Below are 27,672 nucleotides of genomic sequence, written 5' to 3'. Positions count from 1 at the left end.
CTTGGTACACCCCTTTGTAAATGAACACATGAGTAAGTCAGTAGGCAGAGAATCCACTCGTAGATCCTGAAAGGGCTGCTTTCTGCGAGGTTCAGGACCTGAACATCACGGTTGACTGTGCATGGTTACAAGCGTGTCCAGTGCACCATCCTCCCCAGCATCCCTCCTCCCCTGCTTCCTCTGAAGGGAAGGTGGGGGTTTCAAGCCCATTCTGGTCGCCACTAGCAATGACTCCTGTGGTTGGAACTGGGGGAAGGGGCTCTGTGACTCACCTTTTAAAAAGCTGATTGTGGCTAACGGAACACTTGGTTCTGCCCAAAGCAGATTGACTCAGGCGAGTTGACCCGCTTAGTCTCAAGTGTCTCATGAGAGATGGAGAAATCAATGTCGTTAAGATTTATACCTTTCATCCTCACTAAAACCAAGGCTTCTTTGGGTCTGGGCTTCATTCTGTACTGGCAAGCACATGAGGAACATATATCTTGCAGAAGGCACTGCAGGGATATATGTCAGCATGTGCTCCAACTGAAGAGAAAATATTTCTGCTAATGACCCTCAGCAAGACCACAGTGAATTTCCAACTATCTGATGAAATGCGAAGTAACTGTCTGATGAATACAATGGAAATGACACTCCAACCCAACTTTACCAAGGGAGTAAAAGGAAGGTGGTTAGGGAGTGATATTGGAAACCGGTCATGACAAGTTTTCTCTCTTTCCTTGAGATTTAAATGCCCAGGTCCATTAATTTTAAACTTGTCTGTGCACACAAATTAAGCAACTGCCTTGCACTGGTCTTTAATAACTTACTAGAGTACAGTTGATTTTGCAGTAATTGGAAAGAATTGCAGTGGCCCTGATACTTTGTCACTGCAAAGAGTCAAAAAGGGAGAGTTTTGGAATTATGCTTGGGTTTGAATCCCACCTCTGCCACTTACTGGGCAAATTATTTAACCTTTCTGAGCCTCAGTTTCCTCAGGCAAAATGGACATGATGTAAGGCTTTTGGGAAATTTAAGTGAAAAAAGGACCGTGAAGTTCCTAACACACATTAGATACCCAGTAAATATGATTTTCCTTCTCTCATTGTCTGTGAAGTCAGTTGTAATTGTAAAGAGCATGATAGCAGCCCAGTTAGAGCCATGTTGGTAATCCCTAAGGGAATAAAGAAACCTAGTTCCATCCTGAAAAAGAAAAGAAGTTTCAAAGTAACGTCCTGGGAGTATGAATGAGTTTTGCTTTTCTGTATTGGAGGAGAACATCCCTAATAGGTCTGTTTTTTAGCCATGGAAGCCTATGAGTCACTTTCAGGCATCAACCACAGAAACATCCCCCACTTCAACCCTACCCAACCCCTCCTGCATGAGCTCGGCCCCTGCGATCCCTTTCTGGAAGAATGGCTCTTTTCTTGTGATCACGTCTCTTTCCCTCCCCTGACTAGCCTCCATTTGGGGAAGAACAGTGCTCAGAGCACAAACAGACCAGACCAGCCCACTCTCCCGTCCCAGCTGCAATAGACAACATCCTACTAAGCCTGCAGCAGCAGAGATTTCTTACCTACAGTCTATTACTGCTTAGGGGGGCAGTTTCACAGGAGGAAATCATACCTCCCCTTCCCTTTAACAGCTTTTTCCCCTGAACAATTGGAATAAGCAGAGAACTCTACCTTCCCAAGAGAGCAGTGATAAGGAAATGAATGGAGTAAAAAATCATGTTCCCTCATTTATGAAGACTTCTAACCCATCAAGGTAATTTAGCTCCACAGTCAAATTTGCATGAGGAGTCTTGATACCTATCTCCCCTCCAAGATAAGTTTATCTATCAAAAACAAGCTCCACTGTGTGTGGCCACTGTGTGGCGCAGACCTTTCCAACCCAGGTCTATATGGAGAGGATCTAAGGAGTAACTACAGAATAGCGTTTTTGAGTCTCTGGCTCCTATCACTTTCCAACTGCCTAAATGTTTGTTTTTATATGATAATGTCAAACTCTGCAGTGCCTGGGGCTTAGGGAATGCTGACTGTTAGTATTTCCTGTTGCCTGCATTACTCATCAGAGGAGACAAAATCCCACAGTGATACATCCTTGGGTTAATTTGAAGACGTGTAGCATATGATTAAGTGCTTTTTTCCTTTATCTTAAAGTGCCAGATTTAGAATGCCCTTTCTTTTCAGATAGGCCTGAGCTTCTAAATCAGGGGAGGCTTCTTCTCTTATTCAGACTAACAGAGGCAATGGGACTCCCCACCCTCTTAGTGGATGGTCTCTAGAGTGACAGAGTCCCCAAGACCTTAAAAAGCAGTTGCAGAAGCTTTTGGAAAAAAATCTCTGAAGCAAGTTTCCTTTTCCTTTCTCCATCTCTTGATTGTTCTAAAAGGGCCAAGATATGTTAAAAACACTTGAAGCAGCTATTTGCAAGCACTACTTATTAATAAAAGATTTTTAGATTCGGCCCTCACTGCAACAATTTTCCATATTATTTATTCCTAATATCACAAGTAATATAATATTCCTGTGATGTTCTTGGAAGTTTATCTACTGTTAGCCAGTAATTAAGGTTTTTGAAGTACTCACGATTCTTTAGAAAAATAATAATAGTAATGGCATTTAGGGTGGTTCACAGTGTTTCGGGCATTCTTATCACTGTACATGGAATAATTCATTTAAAACTCACAGCAACACTATGAGGTAGATATTACTATTATTCCTATTTGACAGATGAAGAACCTTGAGTCTAGAAAGGTGAGTGACTTGCCCACGGTCACAGAGTTAGTAAATGGCAGAGCCACATTCAGGCCCAGGTAGACTGGTTCTAGAAACTGCCCTTAACTGCTACACTCTACTGCCCCATGAGTGTTATACAGGATATCCATCATTCATTTCATCAAAATCTTAGATGTAACAACTCTCTTCACAGCATCACTGTGGGCTTCACTGTGCCCATTTTATATGTGGTAAAGCTGATCTTCTGCTAAAATCAGATGCCCAGGTTCATGGAGCAGGTAAAGAGTTGGGGCGTGAACCCAGGCCTTGTGAATATAAGGCACCTTTCCACCCCCAGGCCACCTCATTACAAAGTAATTGGAAGGACCAGCATCTTGGTTAGATGTGGGGTATAGGGCCCTTCCAAATCATTTGGAGCCATGAAAGCCCTCACTGGAGTAGAGAATGCTTTCTCTAGATAGGAACTGATTTATTAAACAGAATGTATGGGAAGCAGATTTGGCCCAGTGATTAGGGCATCCGTCTACCACATGGGAGGTCCGCGGTTCAAACCCCGGGCCTCCAACCCGTGTGGAGCTGGCCCATGCGCAGTGCTAATGCGCGCAAGGAGTGCCGTGCCACGCAGGGGTATCCCCTGTGTAGGGGAGCCCCATGCGCAAGGATTGCGCCCCTAAGGAAAGCCGCCCAGTGCAAAAGAAAGTTCAGCCTGCCTAAGAATGGCGCCACACACACACACACAGCTGTCCCACATGGAGAGCTGACACAACAAGATGACACGACCAAAAGAAACACAGATTCCTGTGCCACTGACAACAGAAGTGGACAAAGAAGACGCAGCAAATAGAGAACAGACAACGGGGGGTTGGGGCTAGGGAGAGAAATAACTAAAATCTTAAAAAAAAGAATGTACAAAGGCACCTACATATCTTCTTCATTTTCCAATTCCAAAATCTTACTACTCACATTTTAAAATTAGATAGACTTTATCAGATGACCTTTTATGACTTGACTATTACACAAATGGACTCTTCTATTCAAATAGACTTCCCATTACATTGCTCTAAGCACTTGCTAACTCTATGCTATACATCCAGTGATTATCAGGTCTCCCGTTTCGTTTCCAGATAATATTGGCCCCAATTCCCTATTCTCTACTGTATGTGTTTTAAAATAGGCTCAGCCTATCATTTCAATTTGCCTATAAATGATCTTTAGTGAGTTTTCCAAAAGGAATGCCTACATAGAGCCTAAACTATTAGAATAGGGGAGGTAAGAGAGTTGTTCACCACAAGGAGGTAATTGCTTGTCCTGGTTGTTATTAACCAAGAGAGCAGGCCAGACACCAGGACTTCTCCCCGCCACCTTTCCTCTGGAAGGCAAATTGGCAACTATGGCATGTTAAAGGCTAAATAAAGTCAAGATCTGAGCTGCTGATGGCATCAAAGATCTACTGTAGATGAAGAGCCTCCCCCATGAAAGCTCTTCTTGATCATTACTAGTGAAGCTCAGGCCAGCACAGAAACCAACAGGGAACTCTGAGAGGATGGGAAGACAGTGCTGGAGAAAAAATTCAACACTGTCAGTTTTGTCCTAGTTTATATGATTCTCAGATAGGTAAAGATATACTTTGTGTTTTTATCCAATGAGAATCTGGATGCTTTAAAAGGTATTTGTCCAACTATACATTTCAGTTATTTCCTGTTTCTTTTTTTTTCACGTTCACAGAAATCTCTTGGGATTTGTTTCAAGGACTAGAGTGATCTTTTCCAGAAGTCAAACAAATGAAAACAGAAACATTTTAAATAAGAATGGGAAGATAAGACAATCTTTAAAAGTGAGGCAATTATAGCAAGCTTTGCTGAGTTTGAATATCATATTATTCATAACAGACTTGAATAATGTTAGGAAGAAAAAAGTTCTGGGTTTTGGGATATCTAAACTCCAGACAATGAGCTGGGAGCACTCATTCTCCAAATGGAGAAATTTGACATGTCAAACCAGCATGCCCTTCAGGCTTGACTTAGTTTGGGTTTTTTTTTTTTTTAATGTATTTTTACCTCTTATGTTTTTTAACATAATGTTTTGTGTGATCTATTTATCTTTTAGAAAAAATAGACAAAAAAATTTTTAATATGTTTTTGAGTATAGACCCAGCAATGAAGAACTTATTTTCATTTTTATCAGTGAAGGACAGTATCAAAGTTGCAAAAACAGAGCCCGAGGCTACCCCAGACTAATTTGCCTATATACATTGAATGTATTACATGCTATTGTACTCCTGAAGTTCAGGTAGTCCATGTTCTACATTCCTGTCCAACTTTATTCTTCTACCTCCTCTCTCTCATGAAGCCCCATCTGATCCCGAAGTTCCAGCCTTACTAAACACTAGGTATTATGCAAATATGCCATATACTCCTTTTGCATAAGCTATGCTTTCTATCTGTACTGCTTGTTGCTTTCTCATTTGTCTAGTAGACTTTACGTTCAGCCAGTATCAGCTTGTCTCATGCTTCCAGGCAGATGTGGCTCCTCCTCCTCTCTCTTCGGGCATCTAGTGTTCCCCTGCATTCCAATACTATTCTGTACTGAAATAATTTATTTGAGTGCTCATTTCACACCAGATTGTGAACTTCTTAAGGATTGGATCTGCTGTCTTTGATCCCTGGTCCTCAAGCACAGTTTTTGCAATGGACGGCATCCTAATTATTGTTTATAGAAGAATGAGAGGGAATACAATATGGCTTTATCAGTGACCCAAAATAATAATCTTTTATTAAGACTATAGCAGTTTCACTATTTTAAAAATCCACCACCTAGTTTTAGACTCCATTATTAGAATAGCAGTAAGCACTAAAAATATTAAATATTTCTAAGCTGAGATTGGAAATATTACATGAAGATATATGTACAAAATTTGTAAATAACCCACATATCCATTAGAGGGGGATTTTCAAAAAATACTTTTTTGATGATGTATTACAAAGATGTTTAAAAATTCAGTTTCTAAAAATATACATGATATTATACATTAAAACATTTGCAGTATGATGAATGGAAAAAAATTATAACACCTACAATAATCTCAGATATAGATGAAAGGTATATATAGGTACACATATATATGGAAAACCAGAAGTATTTACATCAAAATGTTAATGATGATTATTTTTAAATGTTTTTATTGAGGTAGATTTTTTTCTCAGCATAAAAGATTTATTTCTTTATAAAATTTTTTTGGCCTGAAATCCTATTTTAATACCTGACTTCTGCCCCTTTGCAGCTTGCCTCCAAATTTAGAACTACAAACCTGTAGGGGGATAGATGGAGTGATTACAATAATTTATTTTTAGAATGTTCAGAATTGGGTAGTGTGAGATACAAAAGCAGAAAAGTGATTTTCTCACTACTTTAAGTTAGGTCAGGAAATGACAAATCATATTATGAAAGAGTTGTGTAAAAATCACCAATACAGTATATAACTAACAATGTGTTTCCCTGCCTCTCTGAAACAGTAGAATTCTTAAAATCAAAGCAAAAAATAAGCTGCCCAGTTGAATGGTTAGGTGATCTTTGTTCTTCCCTTTGATGGCTTCTGTATCAAATGCTACAGTGGCTGTATCTTTTAGAGTAAGTTAAGGGGAAAACAACTTCTTGGGCACCTATAAATACTTAAACACATATACTTCAGAGAACCTACACCTAGCAAAGACAATTTGTCCATTACTTCAAGCACCAGCCAGAGTCTGAGCGCACATTGAGTAGGTTGAATTCTTTGTTCTCGTGACAGCTTTATACTTTCCCGTGAGACTCACCTCATCTCAGGCATGGTGTCTTCCCACTCGCCAGCACTTAGGAAATCATTTCTCAGTGCTCTTCTCACACAGGGAAAGCAAAGCTGTATTTCAAATGCAGTAGCATACGCAGACCTCCTGTGTGCCCATCATACCTAGCCAGCCTCTCATGGGGGGCCTGTGAGCATTTCCTCTAGCTCCCAGCTCCCTAGAGTATCATTTCTCAGTGTGCCCCTCCAGCCTGGCGAGTCCCTCTGGAGTCCCACACTCCTCCTTACTGACCTTTGCCCACCAGGCCGGATACCCAGAGCCGTGGCCTCCGTCAACCAGCACCTCCTGAAATCCGATGACGTGGTCAGCTGCTGCCTCGACCTCGGAGTCCCCAGCATCTCCTTCCGCATCAACGGGCAGCCTGTACAGGGGATGTTTGAGAACTTCAACACAGATGGGCTCTTCTTCCCTGCGGTGAGCTTTTCAGCAGGTGTCAAGTAAGTTATGGCTGTGAGTTCACGGAGAGTAGCCATTACCCCACCCCTCCCCACCTTCTGTCTGAACTGAGGAGCATGAGAATCTCCTTCAGGGCTCTAGCACCACAAGTCAGACTTCCCCAGGAAAGTTATACTGAAGGATGGAGAGCAATCCAGAGCCATTCGTTCCATAAATATTTGCCAGACATTTATCTCTTGCTGGCATTATATAATGTACTCAGATAAATATTAAGATAAATAAGTACTGTATATAGAATAATTATAAAAGTACATGCTTATTATAAAATTTAAGATATAGTTACAATCAACATGATAAAAATCATGTGTTCCTGAAATTTAGCTATAACCTGTATTGATATTTTGATGTATTTTCTTCATTTTTTTTGACAAATGTGTCTATACATATATTTTTAAAAATTGGCATCACACTGAATATGAAGTTTTATATCTTGATTAATTTTCATTCAGCCATAAGTCATGAGTCTTTTCCCCAGACATTAAGTAATCCTCCCCATTACTTCTTCCTAGATGTAGGTCAAAGGATATGAACTTTTAAAAGTCCATCTTTATAATCAGGTGGCCACATTGATTTTAAGGAAGAATGTGTAAGGCGCTAATTCCTCTTCAATAGTACAATAACAAAAATGTGCTATCATCGATTATAACAAATGTTCCACACCAATGCAGGGTGTTAATAATAGGGCTGTGTATGGGAATCCTATATTTTATGCATGATTGTTTTCTCTTCCCCCCACCTTTCCCCACCCCAGGAGATACTGGGGATTGAACCTGGAACCTCATACATGTGAAGCAGGTACTCAACCACTGAGCTATACCCACTCTACTGATTGTTTTTAAACCCACAACTTCTCTAATAAAAAAATTCAAAGCAAAACAAAACAAAATAATTCCCTATCAAGAATTCTAAAATCTCAAAAGCTTTGAAAACCATGCATTTTTTATAATTAATTTAGCACAAAATCTGACCTGAACTCATTTTGTGACAAAAACTAATGTTAACAGATGTGAGGCTCTTTTAAGTCTTTCATTTATTCTATTTCCTGTGAATATTTATATAATTAAGTACAGAATATTAATGTATTTGGTTATGGGGTATTGCCCATCACCCTGTTTAATATACAGTACCTATAACCTTATTTCTTCTTTAAAATCTGAAGAATTCTGGAGTCTGAAACATATCTGTTCCAACAATATCAGACAAAGGATGTGGGCCAGTAGTAACCATTAAAGCAATATATAGAACTGTCCAACCAGATAGTGCCCCATTAACTTCTATTGTTACTAGTTGTTTTTAATTTTTGCCAATTTGAGAAAATTATATCTTAAAGTTTTTATTTTCTATTTCTTTGATTCCCAATATTGTGAAATATTTTTGTATGTTTATTCAATCTAATATTTTTGTCAATTTTATGTTCTCAGCTTTTCTAATATTAATTTTTATTTGTTTGGAAACAATATTATATGTTAAAGCTGTTAGGCTTCTGTCAAAATTTTTTCCTCAGTGACTTACTTTTTTACTTTTGCTTTCTTTCTATTGTTTTGTTTTTCCCTTTTACAAAAATAATGCAAGTGTTTTAGTTTCCTCATTCTTAGAGCAAATAGGTTGACTTAAACAATGGGAACTTATGAGCCCATGGTTTTGAGGTTAGGAGAAGTTCAAAGTCAGGTTTCCAGCAAGATAATGCTTCTTTCCTGTAGACTGGTGTTCTGGGGCTGGTGGCTGGTGATCCTTGATCCTGGGCTCCTCTGTCCCATGGCAGTGCACATGGTGGCCTCTCCTGGCCTTCCCATTTTCTCCCAGGTTCCATTGACTTTCAGCCTCTGGCTGCTCCCTCTGTGTTTCTCTTTATCTGTCTGAGTTTCATTCTGCTTATAACGGACTCCAGTAATAGGATTTAGGCCCATCCGGAATGAGGTGGACCACACCTTAACTGAAGTAACCTCATCAAAAGGTCCTGTTTAAAATAGGTTCACAGGAATGGATTAAGTTTAAGAACATATTTTTCTGGGGTACATAGCTCCAAACCATAGCAAGTCAAAGAAAATACCAAGGAACTCTTAAGCATACCACTCAGAGATTATCATGTTAACTTTTCACCTGTACATATAAATATTTTTATATTAAATTGGGCATGCACTATGCATTCTTGTTTTAAACATAATCCAGCCAACTATTCTGTCCATTGCTCTGCCCCTCTTTCCTTGCACCAGTTCAATGCTGTTCTAATTATTTTAACCTTGCAATATATTTTAACATCTGTAAGGCAAGATCCCACTATTAGTGTTCTTTCCCAAAATGTTCTAAGCCGTTCTCCATCACTGTTTTTTAATGGGATCACAGTTAAGTGAGCAGGGGAGATGAGCCAACACGGTCATATCATGCTAGTTTTCGTATAAGCCATTGAAAAAGACCATGGAAGGAAGAGAGTTGGTAGTGACACAGTTTTTGTGAAGCAGGACTTAGAGCTGGGTCACAAAGAAGCCATCTCAGAGGACCAAGTGTCCAAATGATGGAGTTTCCAGAGTGAAATCACTGTGATAGCCATTAGCACTAATGTGCTTTGGTAAACCAAGACATGTTTATGTATTTACAAAACGGGATTAAAAAAAAATTTTTTTTTCAATCAATTAAACTGTTTAGGGATAAAGAATTATTCTCTGGGGGAATTCCAGGAAGATGGTGTCAGAGTAAACAGGCAGGGATCAACTGTCTCATGAAAGCAACATAGAAAGGGCCTAAAGCTTTCCAGGGCTCCTGCTTTGGGGGTTAGCAAACCAGGACAGTGCTGCACAACTCCCAGGAGGATGAGGGACAAAGAGATGAACAACCTGAAACAACAAACATGAGTTGCCAAGCTCCCACAGTGGCCAGTAATGGCTCATACACCCCCCAAGATATTAAGCTCGGGTAAAACCTTGGCTCACTGTAACCTACTGAGAGGGGAACAGATGTCTTCTTCCCTGTCAGTTGTTACAAGGGAAGATGAAGGGTAAATCAGAGGGATTTTCTTCAGTGAATGGAGCCAGCAGAGCCCCCTTCGAATCATGGCCCTGGTCAGACCAGAAGCACAGGAAAGCAGAGGTTGACAGAAGCACCTCCATGGAAAGGTTCACCGATGAGCACTGTCTGCTGTCTGGCCTGGAACTTACAAGGAGAAAGATTGATTTTACTTCTCTCTTTAGCCCCATCCCTGAGAGTGAGTCCATGACCTAATTTTGATAACTTAAGCTGGGAAACTTTAAAGACATAGAATACGTTGAACTAAAAATCAAAGAGCTGTGGAAAAAAATACTAGGCAAGAGTGAGAAATAGACCATCAAAGTGAATTCACCAATGTATTCAGATGCCTAGACATCAGCAAAAAATTACAAGCCCATATTAAGGAACAGGAAAAGACAGAAAAACAGAAAGAGGAAAGAATGGAAAAATGGAACAAGGTCTCAAGGAATTGAATGATAATACAAAAGACACAAACGTACTATCAATGTCCCAGAAGGAGAAAAAAATGGAAACAGTAGGAAGAGTATTTGAGGAAATAATGACTGATAATTTCCCAAACATTATGGAAGACATAAATAACAATATGAAAGAAGGACAATGTACCTGAAATAGAATAAATCTAAATAGACCTACTCTGAGACACCTACCATGCAGAATGACAAATATCAGAGATAAAGGGAAGATTCTTAAAGCAACAAGAGATAAGCAAAGTATCACAAGGGAACCTCAATAAGATTAAGTGCTGATCTCTCATCAGAAATCACGAAGGTGAGAAGAAAGTGGTATGATATATTTACAGTACTGAAAGAGAAAAACTTCCAGCCAAGAATTCAGTATCCAGAAAAATTGTCCTTCAGAAGTGATAGTTTAACGTCTTCACAAACAAAAACTGACAGTATGTTACCAAAAGACTAGAATCACAAGAGATACTAAAAGGAGTGCTACAGCCTAAAATGAAAAAATGTGGGAAGCAGACTTGGCCCAGTGGTTATGGCATCCGTCTACCACACGGGAGGTCCATGGTTCAAACCCTGGGTGTCCTTGACCCATGTGGAGCTGGCCCATGCACAGTGCTGATGCGCACAAGGAGTGCCATGCCACGCAGGGGTGTCCCTGCGTAGGGGAACCCCACATGCAAGGAGTGCACCCCATAAGGAGAACTGCCCAGCACGAAAGAAAGTACAGCCTGCCCGGGAATGGTGCCGCACACACACAGAGCTGACACAGCAAGATGACGCAACAAAAAGAGACACAGATTCCCGTGCTGCTGACAACAACAGAAGCAGACAAAGAAGAACACACAGCAAATAGACACAAAGAACAGATAACTGGGGTGGGAGGGGAGAAGGGTAGAGAAATAAATAAATCTTTAAAAAATAAAATAAAATGAAAAAATGAGAGACTTGGAGAAGAGCATAGAAATGAAAATTATTATGAAGGGTAAAGTAAAGGGTGAAAAGGCAGACAATAGTAAGATATGACAATGGAAAGCCAAAGGACAAAATGGATGAAATAAGTAATGCCTTTACAATCATAATATTGAATGTTAATGGCTTGAACACTGAAATCAAAAGACATAGACTGATAGAATGGATAAAAAAATGAGCCATCTATAGGCTGCCTGCAAGAGACTCATCTCACATTTAAGGACACAGCCAGGTTGAAAGTAAAAGTTTGGAAAAAATATTCCACACAAATAGTAACCAAAAAAGAGCTAAAGTGTTGATATTAATATTGGACAAAATAGATTTTAAATGCAAAATGGTTGTAAGGGATGAAGGCCATTCTATATTAATAAAAGGGACAATTCACCAAGAAGAAATACCTACAATAAACATTTATTCACCTAAGAAGTAGATGTCTCTGCAATAATAGTTGGAGACTTCAATACATCACTTTCAGTATTGGCTCGAATATCTGATCAGAAGAGAAACAGAGAGCTTGAATAAAACGATAAATGAACTTGGCATAACAGACATCTAAGAGCATTGCAGCCCCAAACGGCAAGATATACATTCTTTTCAAACACTCATGGATCCTTCTCCAGGGTAGACCATATGTTAGGTCATAAGACAGGTCCCAATAAATTTAAAAATATTGAAGTTATACAAAACACTTCCTCTGATCACAGTGGAATGAAGCTGGAAATCAATAACAAATGAAAAAGGGAAAAATTCATAAATACCTGGAGATGAAACAACACGGTCTTAAATAATCAGTGGATTGAAGGAAAAAAATGCAAGAAAATTCAGTAAATGCCTTGAGATGAATGAAAATGGACACAACATATGAAAACCCATGGGATACCGCAAAGGCAGGGGTGAGAAAGAAATATATAGCCCTCAATGCTTACATTAAAAAAGCAGACAGCTAAAGTTGAAGATCTAACTGCACACCTGGAGGAATTGGAAAAACAACAAACTAATCCCAAAGCAAGCCAAAGGAAAGAAATGGTAAAGACCATAGCAGAAATAAATGAAATCAAGAACAAAAAAAAAGATCAACCAAACCAAAAGGTAGTTCTTTGAGAAGATCAACAAAATCAACTCTTAGAGAGACAGACAAAGTAAAAAGATGATGCAAATTAAAAAAATCAGAAATGAGATGGGGTACATTACCAGTGACCTCACAGAAATAAGAAATCATAAGAGGATACTATGAACAACTTTACACCAAAAACTAGACAATGTAAATGAGATGGACAAATTCCTAGAAACATGCAAACAACCTATGCTGGCCCTAGAAGAAATAGAAGACCTTAACAAACCAATTACAAGTAAAGAGTTTGAAACAGTCATCAAAAACCTCCCAAAGATGAGAAGCCCAGGACCAGATGACTTCACAGGTGAATTCTATGAATCATTTAAAGACAATCTAATACCAATCTTGCTCAAGCTCTTCCAAAAAATTGAACAGGAAAGGAATGCTACCGTACTAATTCTGTGACGCCAACATCACCCTAATGCAAAAACCAAATAAAGATACAACGAAAAAAGAAAATTACAGACCGATGTCTCTAATGAATATAGCGGCAAAAATCCTCAACAAAATATTTGCAAACAAAACCCAAAGGAACATTAAAAGAATTATATACCACACCAAGTCGGTTTTATCCCATGTATGTAAGGGTGATTTAACACAAGAAAATCAATTAATGTAAAACCACATAAATAAATTGAAGAAAAATCACATTACTCTCTTGATTGATTCAGAAAAGGCATTTGACAAAATACAGCATCCTTTCTTGAAGAAAAAAAAAAAAACACTCCAAAAGATAGGAATAGAATGAAGCTTTCTCAAATGGTAAAATGCATGTATGAAAAACCTACAGCTAGCATTGTACTCAATGATGAATGACTGAAAGCTTTCCCACTGAGATTGGGAACAAGGCAAGGGATCCACTGTCACCACTGTTATTCAATATTGTGGTAGAAGTTCTAGCTAGAGCAGTTAGGCTAGACAAAGAAATAAAAGGGACCCAAATAGGAAAGGAAGAAGTAAAACTTTCACTGTTTACTGATGATATGATCCTATATCTGGAACCTCCTGAAAAATCCACAAAAAGCTACTAGAATTAATAGAATTCAGCAAAGTGGTAGGATACAAGATTAATATGCAAAAATCAATAACATTTCTATTCACTACTGATGAGCAATCTGAGGAGAAAATCAGAAAAACATTCCATTTATAATAGCAGCTAAAAGAATCAAATATTTAGGAATAAACTTTATCAAGGACATAAAGGACCTGTATTCAGAAAACTACAAAACCATTGCTAAAAGAAACTGGAGAAAACTTATATAAATGGAACAATATTCCATGTTTACAGATTGGAAGACTAAGTAACATTTATATGTCAATTCTACCCATACCGATTTACAGAGTCCATGCAATCCCAGTAAAAATCCCAATTTTTCAGAAATGGAAAAGCCAGTTATCAAATTTATCTGTAAGGGTAAAGGGGCCCAAATAGCCAAAAATACCTTAAAAAAGAAGAACCAAGTTGGAAGACTCTCACTTCCTGAATTTATTTAACTATTGTGGAAATAAATAAATAAATAGGAAAAAAACAAACCCAGCATGGCACTGGCATAAAGACAGACAGATTGACCAATGGAACCAAATCAAGAACTCAGAAAGAGACCCTCACATTTTTAACAATGCTATCAAGCACTCCCAGCTGTGCCAGAATAGTCTATTCAACAAATGGTGCTGGAAGAATTCAGTGTACATATCCAAAAGAAAGAAAGAAATCCTATATCACACTTTATACAAAAGTTGACTAAAAATAGATCAAGAACCTAAATATAAAAGCTAGAACCGTAAAGCTCCTAGAAGAAAACATAGGAAAATATCTTCAAGTTCTTGTGGTGGATGGTAGTTTCTTAAACCTTATACCCAAAGCATGAGCAACAAAAGAAAAACAGATAAATGGGATCTTCTCAACACTAAACACTTTTATTCCTCAAAGGACTTTGTGAAAAGGGGTGAAAAAGGCAGCTGACTCACTGGGAGAAAATATTTGGAAACCACATATCCAGAAAGGGCTTAATATCCATGATATATGAAGAGATCATACAACTCAACAATAAAAAGACAAACTGCCCAATTAAAAAATGAGCAAAAGACCTGAATAGATGATTGTCCAAAGAAGTACAAATGGTGAAAAGACACATGAAAAATTGTTCATCACTAGTGATTATGGAAATGCAAACCAGAACTACAGAGAGATAGCATTTCACACCTATTGTCAGAAAACTGTAAGTGTTGGAGAGGACGTGGAGAGATAAGAATGCTTATTCACTGTTGATGGGAAGGTAGAATGGTATAGTGAATATGGAGGACTGTTTAGCAGTTCCTAAGGAAGCTGAGTATAGACTTGCCATGTTACCCAACAATACCACTACTAGGTATGTATCCAGAAAAACAGAGCAGTGACATAAGCAGACATCTGTATACCCATGTTCATAGCAGCAGTATTCATGACTGCCAAAAAGATGGGAACAACCCAGGTGTCCATCAACCAATGAATAGATAAACAAATTGTAGTGTATATATACAATGGAATATTATGCAGCTGTAAGAAGAAATGAAGACCTGAAGCATATGACAACAATAGATGAACCTTGGAGGACATATGTTAAGTGAAGCAAGCCAGGCACAAAAGGACAAATACTGTATGGTTGCACTATTATGAGCTAAATATATTGTATAAATTCATGAAATTAATAATTAGAATATAGCTCACCAGAAAATAGAATGAGGGTGGAGAAGGAAAGCTGAGAGTTAATCTATACAGAATTGGTAAAAAGGTTGAATGTAAATCTTTGGAAATAAATAGAAATGTTGAAAGTATATCAGTGTGTGTAACTAGTAGAGCTATTTTATGGGTATGACAGTGGCTGAAAGGGAAAGTCTAAGGACATGTATATTCCTTGAAGGAAAGTTAAAAAATATTACATGGGACTATATAACATAGTATAACATAATGAAACCTCATGTGAAATACAAATATGGGTAATATTTCATATATAAGACTGATTTTACAAAACAAATACAAATAAACCGGAGAAAGAGAAACAATAACAACTATGTATGACAGAGGAAGCAGAGAGATTGAGAGGTGATGACTTTTTTTTTGTCTGTTTTTTATTATTATTATTGGAATGATAAAAATGCTCTAATAATGATTGAAGTGATGAATGCACAATTATGTGATTATACCAAATACCATTGATTGTACAGATTGGAGGGATTTATGTTTTATTAATATATACAATAAAATTTGTTAAAAAAAAATAGGAGGGAAGTAGATTTGGCTCAACTGATAGAGCATCCACCTACCACATGGGAGGTCCAGGGTTCAAACCCAGGGCCTCCTGGCCCATGTGGTGAGCTGGCCCACGTGCAGTGCTGATGCACACAAGGAGTGCTGTCCCACACAGGGGTGTCCCCCACCTAGGGGAGCCCCACACGCAAGGGGTGTTCCCCATAAGGAGAGCTGCCCCACACAAAAAAAGTGCAGCCTGCCTAGGAGTGGCGCTACACAGAGAGCTGATGCAGCAAGATGATGCAACAAAAAGAGGCACAGATTCCTGGTGCTGCTGACAAGAATCCAAGTGGACACAGAAGAACACAGCGAATGGACACAGAGAGCAGACAACTGGGTGGGGGGGAGGGGGGAAGGGGCGGGTTTGGAAGGGGAGAGAAATAAATAAAAAATAAATAAAAAAAAAAACAAAAAACAGGAAGACCTACCCCAAAACATGATTAAGAAGAAATCAGAATACTATGTAGACAAAATTAAGTTCATACATATTTTTTTTTCCAAACAGAAAAAAATGGTTGATCTCAGAAGATAAAAAAAATCAGAATATCATTGGGATACTCAGCACCAACACTGGAGATTAGAAGAAATGGAAAAATGGCTTCAAAATTCTGAGGGAAAATAATTTTCAGCTAGAATTGTGTATAGAACCAAACCATGAATTAAGTGTAAAGGAAAATGCTAAGAATAGTAATAAAGATATCAGACTTGTGAAGGCTCAAAAAAATTATTCTCTGGAAATGATACCCTACCTTTGGATTTAGAGACAGATGTGTGTGTGTATTTGTATATATACACATGCGTATTTATGAGTGCACTCGTGTAAGCAAATAGAATATATAGAAATTAAACATGAATATTATCTGAGATTCTGGCAAATGGAAACCCTTGACAGTAAAACTTTACTAGGGTTGAAAAATCAACTTGTCAAGAATCTAAGCTAGAGAAACTTTGTCAGTTCCCAGTGACTATATTCTTAAGATTAAGAGTTCTTTACCTGTGCTTCTCTGTTTTAAGGATGATCTCATCCCAAACATCCCATTTTAAGTGTAGTCTAACATATTCCTCACTTATATCCATAAGGGACCTGTAGAAAACAAGGGGTATCATGAAAAACAGGACACTGGGCACTGTAAGCACAGAGAAAACTGGTTGGAGCAAAGACCCTCTGGCAGTCAAGGGGGAAACAGCATAAGCCCATTGTACATATTCCCTGCTGCATTCTCCAGAAGTAAAGAGAATGAGTAGGAATCTAAATACAACATAACAGCAATTGGATCATCTACACTTGAACTCAGTACCTTCTCTAGAGAAACAGGATCATTCTGAGCAATCAGTTCCCAGGACTGCATCTGCCTGGAAACTGGGTGGTTAATGATTTTAGTCAGCAGCATCAGTGCCCATCCCTTCTTTGTTTTGTTTTCACTGGGTTTGCGTTCTTTCAAAGAAACTATACCTACTTCCCAAACATCTCATCTGAGTAAACTACTCAGAATTCTGATTTCTGGAGAAAGTTCTATTGGACTGCTCCATGTATTCTGTGTTAAGAGAATAGTACATACACCCTCGGATGTCACATAGTGATTTTTAATCATTAACTCAGAGCAATGAAATAGGATTTTTCAGTGTGTGAATCTTTATTGTGAGGATGTTTTGGAGTCTTTACAAAGAACTGCAACTAGCAGGTGAAGAAGTAAGTGTCTGAAAGATAGCCACATGTAAAAGGTGTTTCTAAGCATCTTGTGTCTAGGTCAATAGATCATGCAGTCTTCTGAGAACACAGCTGAAGGAAAAGCAAAATTGCATGATAAGAAAAATGAGATGTCTAAGCCATTTATCAGGCACAAACTGCTGAGAGAATTTAAGAAACTGAATGGCCCAGGTATGTGGACTTAAATTGTCAATAGCTTAGATCTAAGAATGTCTTGCTTAAAGTAGCTGAACAGCAGGTGGTACGCTAAAGAGCAAATCCATGGGGTTTGGTGTCTCCTTTCAGGAAAATATCTGCTCTGACATATTCCTCTCTTTGGTTCTCAGAATGTGACGTGATCTGAGGAGAGGTGCACTCACAGTTGCCTGCCTAGGTGGCAAATACATTTTACTGAAATTCACCCTGTCCATCACATGGTATCCTTGGGGGGGTTGTTGCTGATCCTGTGTTGGAGAGCAACCAGCTGTTTTCACTTATGAGCACATGTGATCAATATATAGTGCTTATTTTTTAGTCAGATGTAAGGTATGATTTCGTGCTGAAACTCAGTAGTTCCTCTTTGAACTACTCAGTTGCACAAAAAGCTAGAAAAGCTTTCATAATAATTCCAAGTTAAACTATTTCCTTGGAAATAAATGTTTACTAATGAAATTGAATAGATATCATTGGTTTTACCCAATACTACAGAATATTTACCTGATTTAATAGTGCCTCTCATAGCTGTGTGCATCATAAACAGTGGCTCTTCTTGTCCCATCATAGAAGATGTTTGGAATTGTGTCTTTTTTTTTTTTTTACTTCTCTGTGGTTTCTAAATTAGATTTTGCTTTAACAGCCTCATTCCCTTGTCTGTACTGGTCTTTACTTTGGTCATAGTTCTGAATTTGTGGCCCCACAGATATTTTTAAAATTACAAATTATTAATAATACTTGATTAAAATGTTATGGCCAGCAGTCATCAAGAGCAAAGCCTCATGAAGAGCGAAGCTTTTTTTCAATTAGATCTATCCACGTGAAGTCAAAGGCAACACGAGTAATTACTAACAAAATATGCAAATCAATATGTACTCTCTTCTCTATTAGCAATGTGCCTCTTTCCTTTTCTTCTCAGAGTGGTTTGTTAAAGGACTGTATTCACAGTACGGTAAGCCCTCAGCATAACATTCCTTTTCATTGTAGAACAGAATTGGTATGAGACAAATGCACCGTGGAGCCCACCCAAAGGATGCCAGGAGGCCCTGTGTTAAAGGGTGGCTACCCCCCAAAATGGCAACATAACATGAACCACACGCACAGCATGATCAAAAGCATTATTACAGTACATAGTGAAACCTGGGTGCTAATTTCTATGTTGCAGAAGACTGATGAGCTACTCACTGTAGAAGAATATGTTTTATAGCAATCATTAAACTCCCCATAGATCTATTTCTTCATCTTACATAACTCTTTTACCAGCCCTTTCTAATTTATAAAAACAACAATATCCAAAGACAGTTGGTATTTGTGGTTGCTGTTTATGTTCTGCTGGTATCCCCAGACTCAGCCAAAATTCAGGTAACCAACTTAGCTATTTCCAGCTTGCTGTGGTCAATGCTGTGGAAATTATTGCTGAGATAAATATACTTCTGTGGAGAACATGATGAGCGCTGGTTGGATTGCCCTGGGCTTTCATCAAACCCTGGCCAGAAAGAAATATGAATGTGGGAATGTACATAACTCAGATTGTTCTCTGGTCTTAGTGGTATGGACTAAAGATGCAATTATGAATCATGACATCTGAGTTGAGTTCAGGTCAGCAAAAGGCTTGCCAATTCATTTTCCTCTTAACCACTGCCTGTTTCCTTTTCTTCTTTGGAACACTATCCTAGCTCCCTGAGAGGAATTCAACCAGATAAAAGTGATGAGACCTCTAGTGAGTAGTGCAAAAGTGATTCCACGTGTTTTTGCTAGTAAGCTATGAATAATAATATTGTAGCCCAATGAAAGGAAAACTAGTAACCCTTTTTGAGCACAGTAAAGCTTTGTTTTGATCTTCACTGTGTTTTTTTTTCTTGGGTCAGTCTTTAAAATATGGGAACTTGCAATAAATATTCTCATCTTTTCTGCAAATACAGCAAGCAAAAATGTGCAGTCTCAAAAGATGAAATTGAAAATGCTAGTGGGAAGTTTTCAATATAATTTGCTCTGTGCTCTCAAAATTAGTCCAGTAAATAAAAAATCCCCCTATACATCCCCAAACCTCACTTACTCCCCGGTGGCTATGACTGAAGCTTTTGCTCATCTCAGAGGTGGAAGAATCTAAGCACACAGTCACTTTCTGTAAACACTGTAGGAAGAAAAAAAACTTTCTTTGAGAACGATGAAATGTTTGAGTTATAGGAAGAACCCCAGAAGATAATACAAGTGCTTTAGTGAAAGAGATTGAATAGATTAATGAAATTGATTTTTAAAATCCATTAATGTAGGGAAATATCAGGAGACAGAAGAACTAATTTTAGTGAACCCAATTCTTAAATTCAACATTTTTCTGTTGCTGGAAGATTGAGTGGAACCCAAGGAGCAGGAAAGAAAACACCAGAAAAGAGAGATTTACATTCTAATTGGAAATTTCTCACTTATGAATGAGGCAAATGATTTAAAAGATAAACTTTAAATGTCAGATAACGGAGTTATTTATAGTAGACTAGGTAGGTGCAACTCTAGTTCCACCTTTTATTCCTTCAAATCCATACTCTGGACTTCTGACCCCTGGATAAGTCCTTGTGCAAATCCCGTAGCTTTTAATGCACTCTTTAGGAATAACAACAATCATGTCAGTGATGTAAAATTCCATCTATTTGAACATTAAAATTCCACATTGGTTTCTAATTTAAAGTTTGAGCCCTCCCCCAGCTCTGGTCTGCTGTATGAGGTTGGCCTCTCCTCCTGCGTTAGCCAGCTTCTGTTTTGGACCCCTCTAGACTTGGGCCAGGAGGGAGAGAGATGTGGGGGCAAGCACATCCTTGTGCGGTTTGTACAATTGTGTGAAAACTGCCCCTTGTTGCTGTGACAGCTGGCTTATTCCCTGGATCCTTTTTCTGTTCCTCCAGGGAGCTCAGTCCTTGGCCCTACTCAGTGGAAGTGCAGCTTATTTCCATGTAACTTTATCTCTCTCTACTTTGTCATCAGACAAAACCTGTCCCTCACTGAACTGCAGGGGACACTGGTCAAGCTTCTGAGTAGTTCCTTGAAGCCCATATAATTTGACTTCAGATGGTAAAGAATCACGCCTCCCTTCCTTTCTTCCTGGCAGGTCTCTCCAAAATCATTTTTACCTTTCCTTATCAGTCTGGAAGTGTGTGGTAGGCTAAGGCTATTAGAACTGGTCTCACAATTTTTTGGTATATTCTGCGTGGGTGAGCCACCATCTCACTATAGGATGTTGAAATAGTTGGCATCCTATGAATTATCTGTCCTTGGGATGTCTGCACAGACTGAGACAGGGGATCCCATTTTAATATCCTGATGTAATTAAAGTAGGTTTGGGGTATTTTATTTCCTTCTATTGATTAAAACATATGTTTTATCCCTACTTATTTCCTTTGACCTCATCCATCTGGATTGCCCAGTGAAAGTGATGCGGGTAACCACCAATATTGATGGTGGTTTGTTGGTTCCTTTTCCAAGATTCTTTGGGCAGTTTCTTCATGGAAAGTGAGGGAAGGAGCCTCCGATGGTGGAGGTGTGTGGCATCAGCTCTCAGCCAGTCCCACCTGCTGAGGAGCAGGGGCTTTGGAAATAATCCAGGATCTTTTCTTCTATCCACTGAAGCACAGTGTAAGAGTGTTTGAAGACGAATACCTCAGGAAGCAATAAACACTGATTTCTGGCTTTGTTAATTTTTCATTTTACAGTTTTTGTGGCCAGTAGATGAGAAAAGTTTAGGATATACAGCCAAATTATCACTGTCCTTTTAATAGCTGAACATAAAAATAGAAAGCTGCACATAACTCCACCTTTCTTGATTTAGCTTTCTAAAAGACAACCACAGATTTTAAAACTTAAGAAAGTTTAAAAATTAAACAGAACTGGCAAGAGAGCACTCAAATAAGTAAGTACATCAAGAAGTGCTCGTAAGAGATCATTTACTTGTCCTTGGAATCCGTACACTAGTGAGTAACACAGAATGCACTCTCTCCCCAAGCTCCTGGACATTCAGCTGCTCACAGGAAGGTGCTCAATGAAGAGAGATAAAACGCTTCCCACTCTAATTCTTTCCTTGAAAAGATCTAATTTTATTCCGTAGTTTCAACATGTCAGTAACACAATCTGCTATGTTGCAATTGAATTGGAAACTTCTCAACAAATAATTTCAAGGGTTAGTCATTAGTTCCTGAAGTTTCACTAAATTAGTAGCATTGCAGGCTAATGACTTAATTTTGTTTTAATCTCATTGTTCATATTCTTAATACACATAGATCATGCCCTATTACATAACACTTAATGTGGGAACATTCACAAGGGACAATTGTGCTTCTAATTCTATGTCATTGTTTAGTAGTTTAAAATGGGAAAGTGGGAGGTTTCATATGATTTCTACAACTTTAAAACATATAAAATGGTGTTTGGAAAAAGTATTTGTTCCGATTGGAGGGGAAAAAGCCCTAATGTCTCTCACTTGGAGAGATTTTTATTTCCAGTTTCATAATTAGTATATTTCCACAATCACAATTATGTAGTCAACAATGAGACTGTCTTGCAGGGCTGCCCCACCAGTTAAAGGAGTGGAGCAAGGCCTTTTGAAAGATGTCCTGCTGTGAGAGCTTGCTAATTCATAACCCTTCCTCCAAGGACCTCATTCCCCACATTGACCCAGTCTATCAGCAGTTCCTAACAACACTATCCAAACAAAAAACTGGGATTTGGTTGCTTCTTTCCACCTCTGTGGTCATCACCTTTTTTAAACCCACCATCACCTCTCACTGCAACTACCCCAAGAGCCTGCTAATTGATCCTCAGATCCATCCACATAGAGAAGATAGAGGAATCTTGTCTTCCCTTTAAAGCCCACCAGAAGCTCCCACCTGGAATAAAATCCCAGTCCCTTGTCCATGACTCACAGGCTCTTCCTAATTTGACCCTTCTCTTTCTCACTTCATCTCCTACCCTTCTGGCTCCTGTGTTCTCACCCAAGCTACCCTCTTTCCTGTTACCTGATCTGCCCAAGCTCTTCTTCACCTCAGGGCCCTTGCACTTGGTATTCCTCTGCCCAGAATGCTCTTTCTCCAGATTTTAAGTTCACTGGCTCGTCCTACCCCTCAGGTTTTAACTCACATGTCTCCTCCTCAGAAACCTTCCTTGACACCATCTCTAAGAGCCACCCACTTTACCAAGTTATTTCACATCTCCTTTATTCCTTCCTCAGATGTCTCACAACTGATAATACTCTGTTTCATTCATATGCCTATTTAGTAGAATGTCCCCCCCTGTGAGACCAGGAATGCTGTGTACCTTGTCCATTGCTGAATCCCCAGTCCAGAGAACAATGAAAGCTGCAGGGGCTTAGTAAATATTTGTTAAACGGAGGGAGGGAGGGAGCAAATGAATGAATGTATGTAGATATTTTGTGAATGTATTGATTTTTTCTGGTTGAAATGATTGTTGAACAGGCTACATATCCTGCCATGTTTTAATTACTTGAAATTGCGCTCATTTTTCCTCATCAACTTAATGTAGTTGCCATTGATTTGTTAAAGCTATATATCTAATTTTAAAACTTATGATCATCTGAAGTATTGTTTGGAAATATTCCACTTTCACTCTCTCTGGCAGCAATCTTTGAAGCAGAGGGAGCTTCAGGGATGCACATATACAGCCAAATGATGAATTAAAATATTGGAAGACTTCTGCATGGTGGCAGATAATATCTACCATTACTGTGAACCCCCAAGTATTTTTCCCTCTTTTTAGGAGGTCCTGGCAAGCATTGCTGGGCCAGGGAGTCAGGCCTGGATGCCAACAGGGGATGCTGCCCCTGAGAAAGGTTTTGGCCTCTTAGTAAGCAAACCCTAGTACCCATCTGGCACTCTGTGGCTGTGGCCACCTGCCCTGCAGGTGGCTCCTCAGGGTCGCCTTCAAATGGCCTCCCGGGGGAACTGCAGCCTCCGCTCTGTATCGTTTCTGTTAAATATTGTCACCGTGACATGTATACCATTTATGTTTAATTCTATTGCTTCCCTTAATCTTTGCCTGCATCTTAAGATAAGAATTTTCTATATTCCCCATATAGTTATATCATGATTTCTTTTAATTGACCTGTGCGTAATCTTTCTCATGTAAGACTTGAAGAGCTCGTGCTATAATTTCAATAATATAATCTTTACAAAGAATAACCTCATCATCATTATCACTGTTACCCTTTTACCTTTTCAATACTGTAGTAATGATATCTGTAGTATTAATTTACCTGCTAGAGTAAGAATAACCTTGATTTTAAAAATCTGATATTTATGTATAAATTAATTTTTAAGGTCTTTTAGCTGACAAATATTGGGGTCAGCTGAGGAACATGCATTGACACCTGGTTGTCTCTCCACTGCTTTATTGCATACTTTAAGATGTTTGCTGTGCTGAATCTAAATTCAATCAATTCCTAACAAAACTATTGGGGGGAAGGGACAATCTTTAAATTTCACTTATTTGGGCTGATATATTTTTTAACCTCTCTATGCCTGATCTCTCCAAATGACAGAGTACGTTTCCTGATGGGTGGACGTCATGGAGAATTTAAGTTCCTTCCTCCCTCGGGCTATGCCCCTTGCTATGAAGCCTTACTTCCAAAAGAGAAGATGAAATTGGAGCCTGTCAAAGAGTATAAACGCGATGCAGAAGGCGTTAGAGATCTGTTGGGTACTACTCAGTTTATCTCCCAAGCCTCTTTCATCCCACTCCCCATAGACACCAGTCAGGTATGTTCAAATCACCAACCAGAGGCCACCCATGTAGATGAAACGATAGGGTGTTAACTCTTCCTAATTTCTGTGCTGCCTTTGAACAATTCCTATGTACTATAGGTTTGTCATGTAATGTCAACAACTACTATTCCTCATGTTTCCACCATCCTCAGAGACAGTGTTCTTTATTGATTACTTAACCAATGAATGTGTTGAGGACCTGCCATGTTCAAGGCACTGTGCTAGGCTCTGAGAAGCCTAGGCAGAATTATTTCAGTTGTTATTCTCTGGAAATCCACTACTAAGTTGAGGAGATAAGCAAATATATCATTTTTTAAAAGGCCAAATGTGATGACTACAAAATGAATATTATGCACAAATAAATGCTAGTGCTATCCTTTAGGCTTGAATATACCTGGACATCTGTGTAGAAAGGCTGGAATTCAGATAGGACCTATAAGCTTAAATGGGGAAGGGAGCCCAGGAGTGACAGCAGGAAGGGATGAATGGGACCTAGAGGTAGAAGCATACAGCTAGGCAGGTGACAATGAATATTCTCCCATGGCTTGATGCCTGGAGGAGGAGAAACATTTAGATATGTTGGAGATAAAACTGGAAGGAGAAACCGTCTTTCATAGAGGGCCTTGGAAGTGCTGGTAAATGCACATTCTTTCCCTTTCTGTGGCCTATATTCTGAGGAAAACTCATTCATATGATGTGACAAAGGGAATACAACAACTTTCAGCATTTCCTATGCACCAGTTCTATTCAAATCACTATTCGAGGTGACTGAGGCACTTGGGATAATAGTGTGTAGGGATATAGCTCTTTCAGTCTGTAGAATGTCTCCAACATATTTGCCCATGATATCGTTTGACCTTCTCCCATTCAGCTGTATGTGTGTGTTGGGGGGTGGGGGGGAGAAGAGCCAGAATGGGAAAGGGAGGGAGGGAGAGGGGGAGAGAGGGTAAGAGAGAGAGGAAGAAAGAGGATGAGTTTCTTCATACCCCCTGTAGTTGATGATGAATTCCCATCAAGTAGAAACGGTGGCATTTCTTTGCCCTCTTTGCAGGGTCTAGTTTAGCACCTTGTACATAGTATGAGTTGAGAATGTTACTAGGAAACCAGGGTGGAGTTTGTGAAATGGAAGTGATCCTAGGAATTGGGTCATCTGGTTCCTATATGTTCCAGACAAGAAGCCTGAGGGCCACAAAACCAAAACCAAAGCAGCTTCTCTCTGAACACAGGGCTGCTATACCCGAGGAGGGAGAGGACAAGCTGTCCTCCTGCCTCCTCAAGGGTGATTTCTGTTTCTCTCTGCTGCCTCACCTTACTAATAATCAGAAACGTGTGTGTTTACTCTGGAAGGTCTTCTTGGAGAAGCTGGCCTCAAAAAGAGTTCAAAAAGAATGAGGGGAATTTTGATGAGGAAAGAAAGGAGGGATAGATAAAGGATGAAAAGGGTTTTCTAAACATTCAGAATTGAAGATCCGGAAGTGAAAGAGCAGAGATAAAGCCACAAGCCAGAAAACTGTCTGAATCAAAGGCTGAATTCATCTGGACTCTGTAATTGGAGAAATGTTATTGGGGAAATAAACAGTGAGGAATTTCCTGTTGGAAAGGTGCAATTTATTGTCTTGAATGAGATCTTGTAAATTTTCAGTCAGTATCATTCTGTGAAATTATTGTGAAAGGAAAAGTTTAATCTAAGATACACAAAGTCACCTCTCCATCTGCTCTGAGACACACTAACCAGTTTGCAGATTAAGTATTGTTAAGGCACAGCGGAGGCCTGGCATGCACTTAATGCCTAGCCCAGCCAGGGCCCTGCCATTAAGCAGCAGCTGAGTGCTGAAGGCTTAACCTGCTGAGCGCTGGGAGAAGGAGCCCGGCTCCTAGCAGCCTTCCCTCTGGACTCCAAGGCCAACCCAGACACACAGGGGCCACTTATCAAGCCATACTTAGTCTCTTCCAGGTAATCACAAATTGAGGCCATTGAAATGATGAATTGGAGCTATCTGTGGATGTCTCTTTCCTTAGCACCAGCATTTTCCCCTTTCACTGTTTGTGGTTACTGGGACATGCGAATTCGCCGCAAGGCTGTAATCAACTAAGGAGACCTGAAGTTCAAATACAGGTGTAACTTGTTTGCTAATAATTTTCCCCATTTTGTCCCTTATCAAAACATCATGCTGGTGCTTAACACTGGCTTTTTAATAATCAGATTAAATGGGCTTAAGTTTTTTTAATTGAAAGGTAGTGATTATAACATACTTTAAATATTTTATTGCTAATTTTCTCTATGATCTCCTAACATGACTTGAGATACACTTTTTCTCCAAAAATATTTTTTTTATGTGCCAAAAATCAGGGAATGATTTTTTAAAATATTTACTGTGGTAACATATATAAAAGACAAAATTTCCCATTTTAACCATTTTAAGTGAACAATTCAATTAGTATTAATTGCTTTCAAAATGTGCTAGGGAGCAGGTGTAGCTCAGTGATTAAGTACTTCACATGTAAGAGGTCCTGGGTTCAATCCAGGTACCTCCTAAAAAAAAAAAAAGTTGTGCTACTATCACCACCATCTGTTAGCAAAAATTTTTTTATCATCCCAAATAGAAACTCTGTATCATTAACTAATAACTCCCCATCCCTTCCCTCCTCTGCTCCCAGGCCCTGATAACCTCTAATCTGCTTTCTGTCCCTGTGAATGTTCATATTCTGGATATTTCATTTAAGTAGATGCAATATTTGTCCTTTTGCAGCTGACTGACCTATAATGTGATATTTTTGAAGTTCATCCATGTTGTGGCAGTAACTTCCCATCTCCTCCCCACCCCCAGCCCCCAGTAACATTTAGTCTACTTTCTGTCTCTAAGAATGTGCGTATTCTAGTTATTTCATATGAAGAGAAAGCATACAATATCTGTTCTTTTGTGTCTGGCTCATGTCATTCAATTTTATATCTTCAAGTTTCATGCATGCTATAGTGTGTATCATAACTTCGTTCCTTTATATCACTGAATAATATTCCATTGTGTGGATATACCACATTTCATTTACCATTAATCAGTTGATAAACACTGGGGTGCTTCTGCCTTTAGGCTATTATAAATAAGGCTGCTAGGAACATTGATGTAACAATGGTGTATATTCAAGTCTCTATTATCAGTTC

The 27,672-nt window shown here is 38.9% G+C and overlaps 1 protein-coding gene across 3 annotated transcripts in view; it reads left to right on the top strand.

Moving 5' to 3' along the window:
* The window catches only part of RYR3 (ryanodine receptor 3), a 506,364-nt gene that overhangs the window by 268,620 nt on the left and 210,072 nt on the right, over positions 1–27,672 (top strand). For all 3 annotated transcript variants that reach the window (XM_071214091.1, XM_058293854.2, XM_071214090.1), the window contains exons 19-20: positions 6,807–6,999; positions 24,290–24,506. In XM_071214091.1, the coding sequence (XP_071070192.1) occupies positions 6,807–6,999; positions 24,290–24,506 (410 nt within the window). The remainder of the gene's footprint in view (positions 1–6,806; positions 7,000–24,289; positions 24,507–27,672) is intronic.

The sequence above is a fragment of the Dasypus novemcinctus genome, chromosome 3, assembly GCF_030445035.2.
Source record: "Dasypus novemcinctus isolate mDasNov1 chromosome 3, mDasNov1.1.hap2, whole genome shotgun sequence".
In the NCBI taxonomy this organism is placed as follows: domain Eukaryota; kingdom Metazoa; phylum Chordata; class Mammalia; order Cingulata; family Dasypodidae; genus Dasypus; species Dasypus novemcinctus.
Note: the sequence above shows the minus strand (reverse complement) of the source record. Positions and strands in the feature narration are given on the sequence as shown.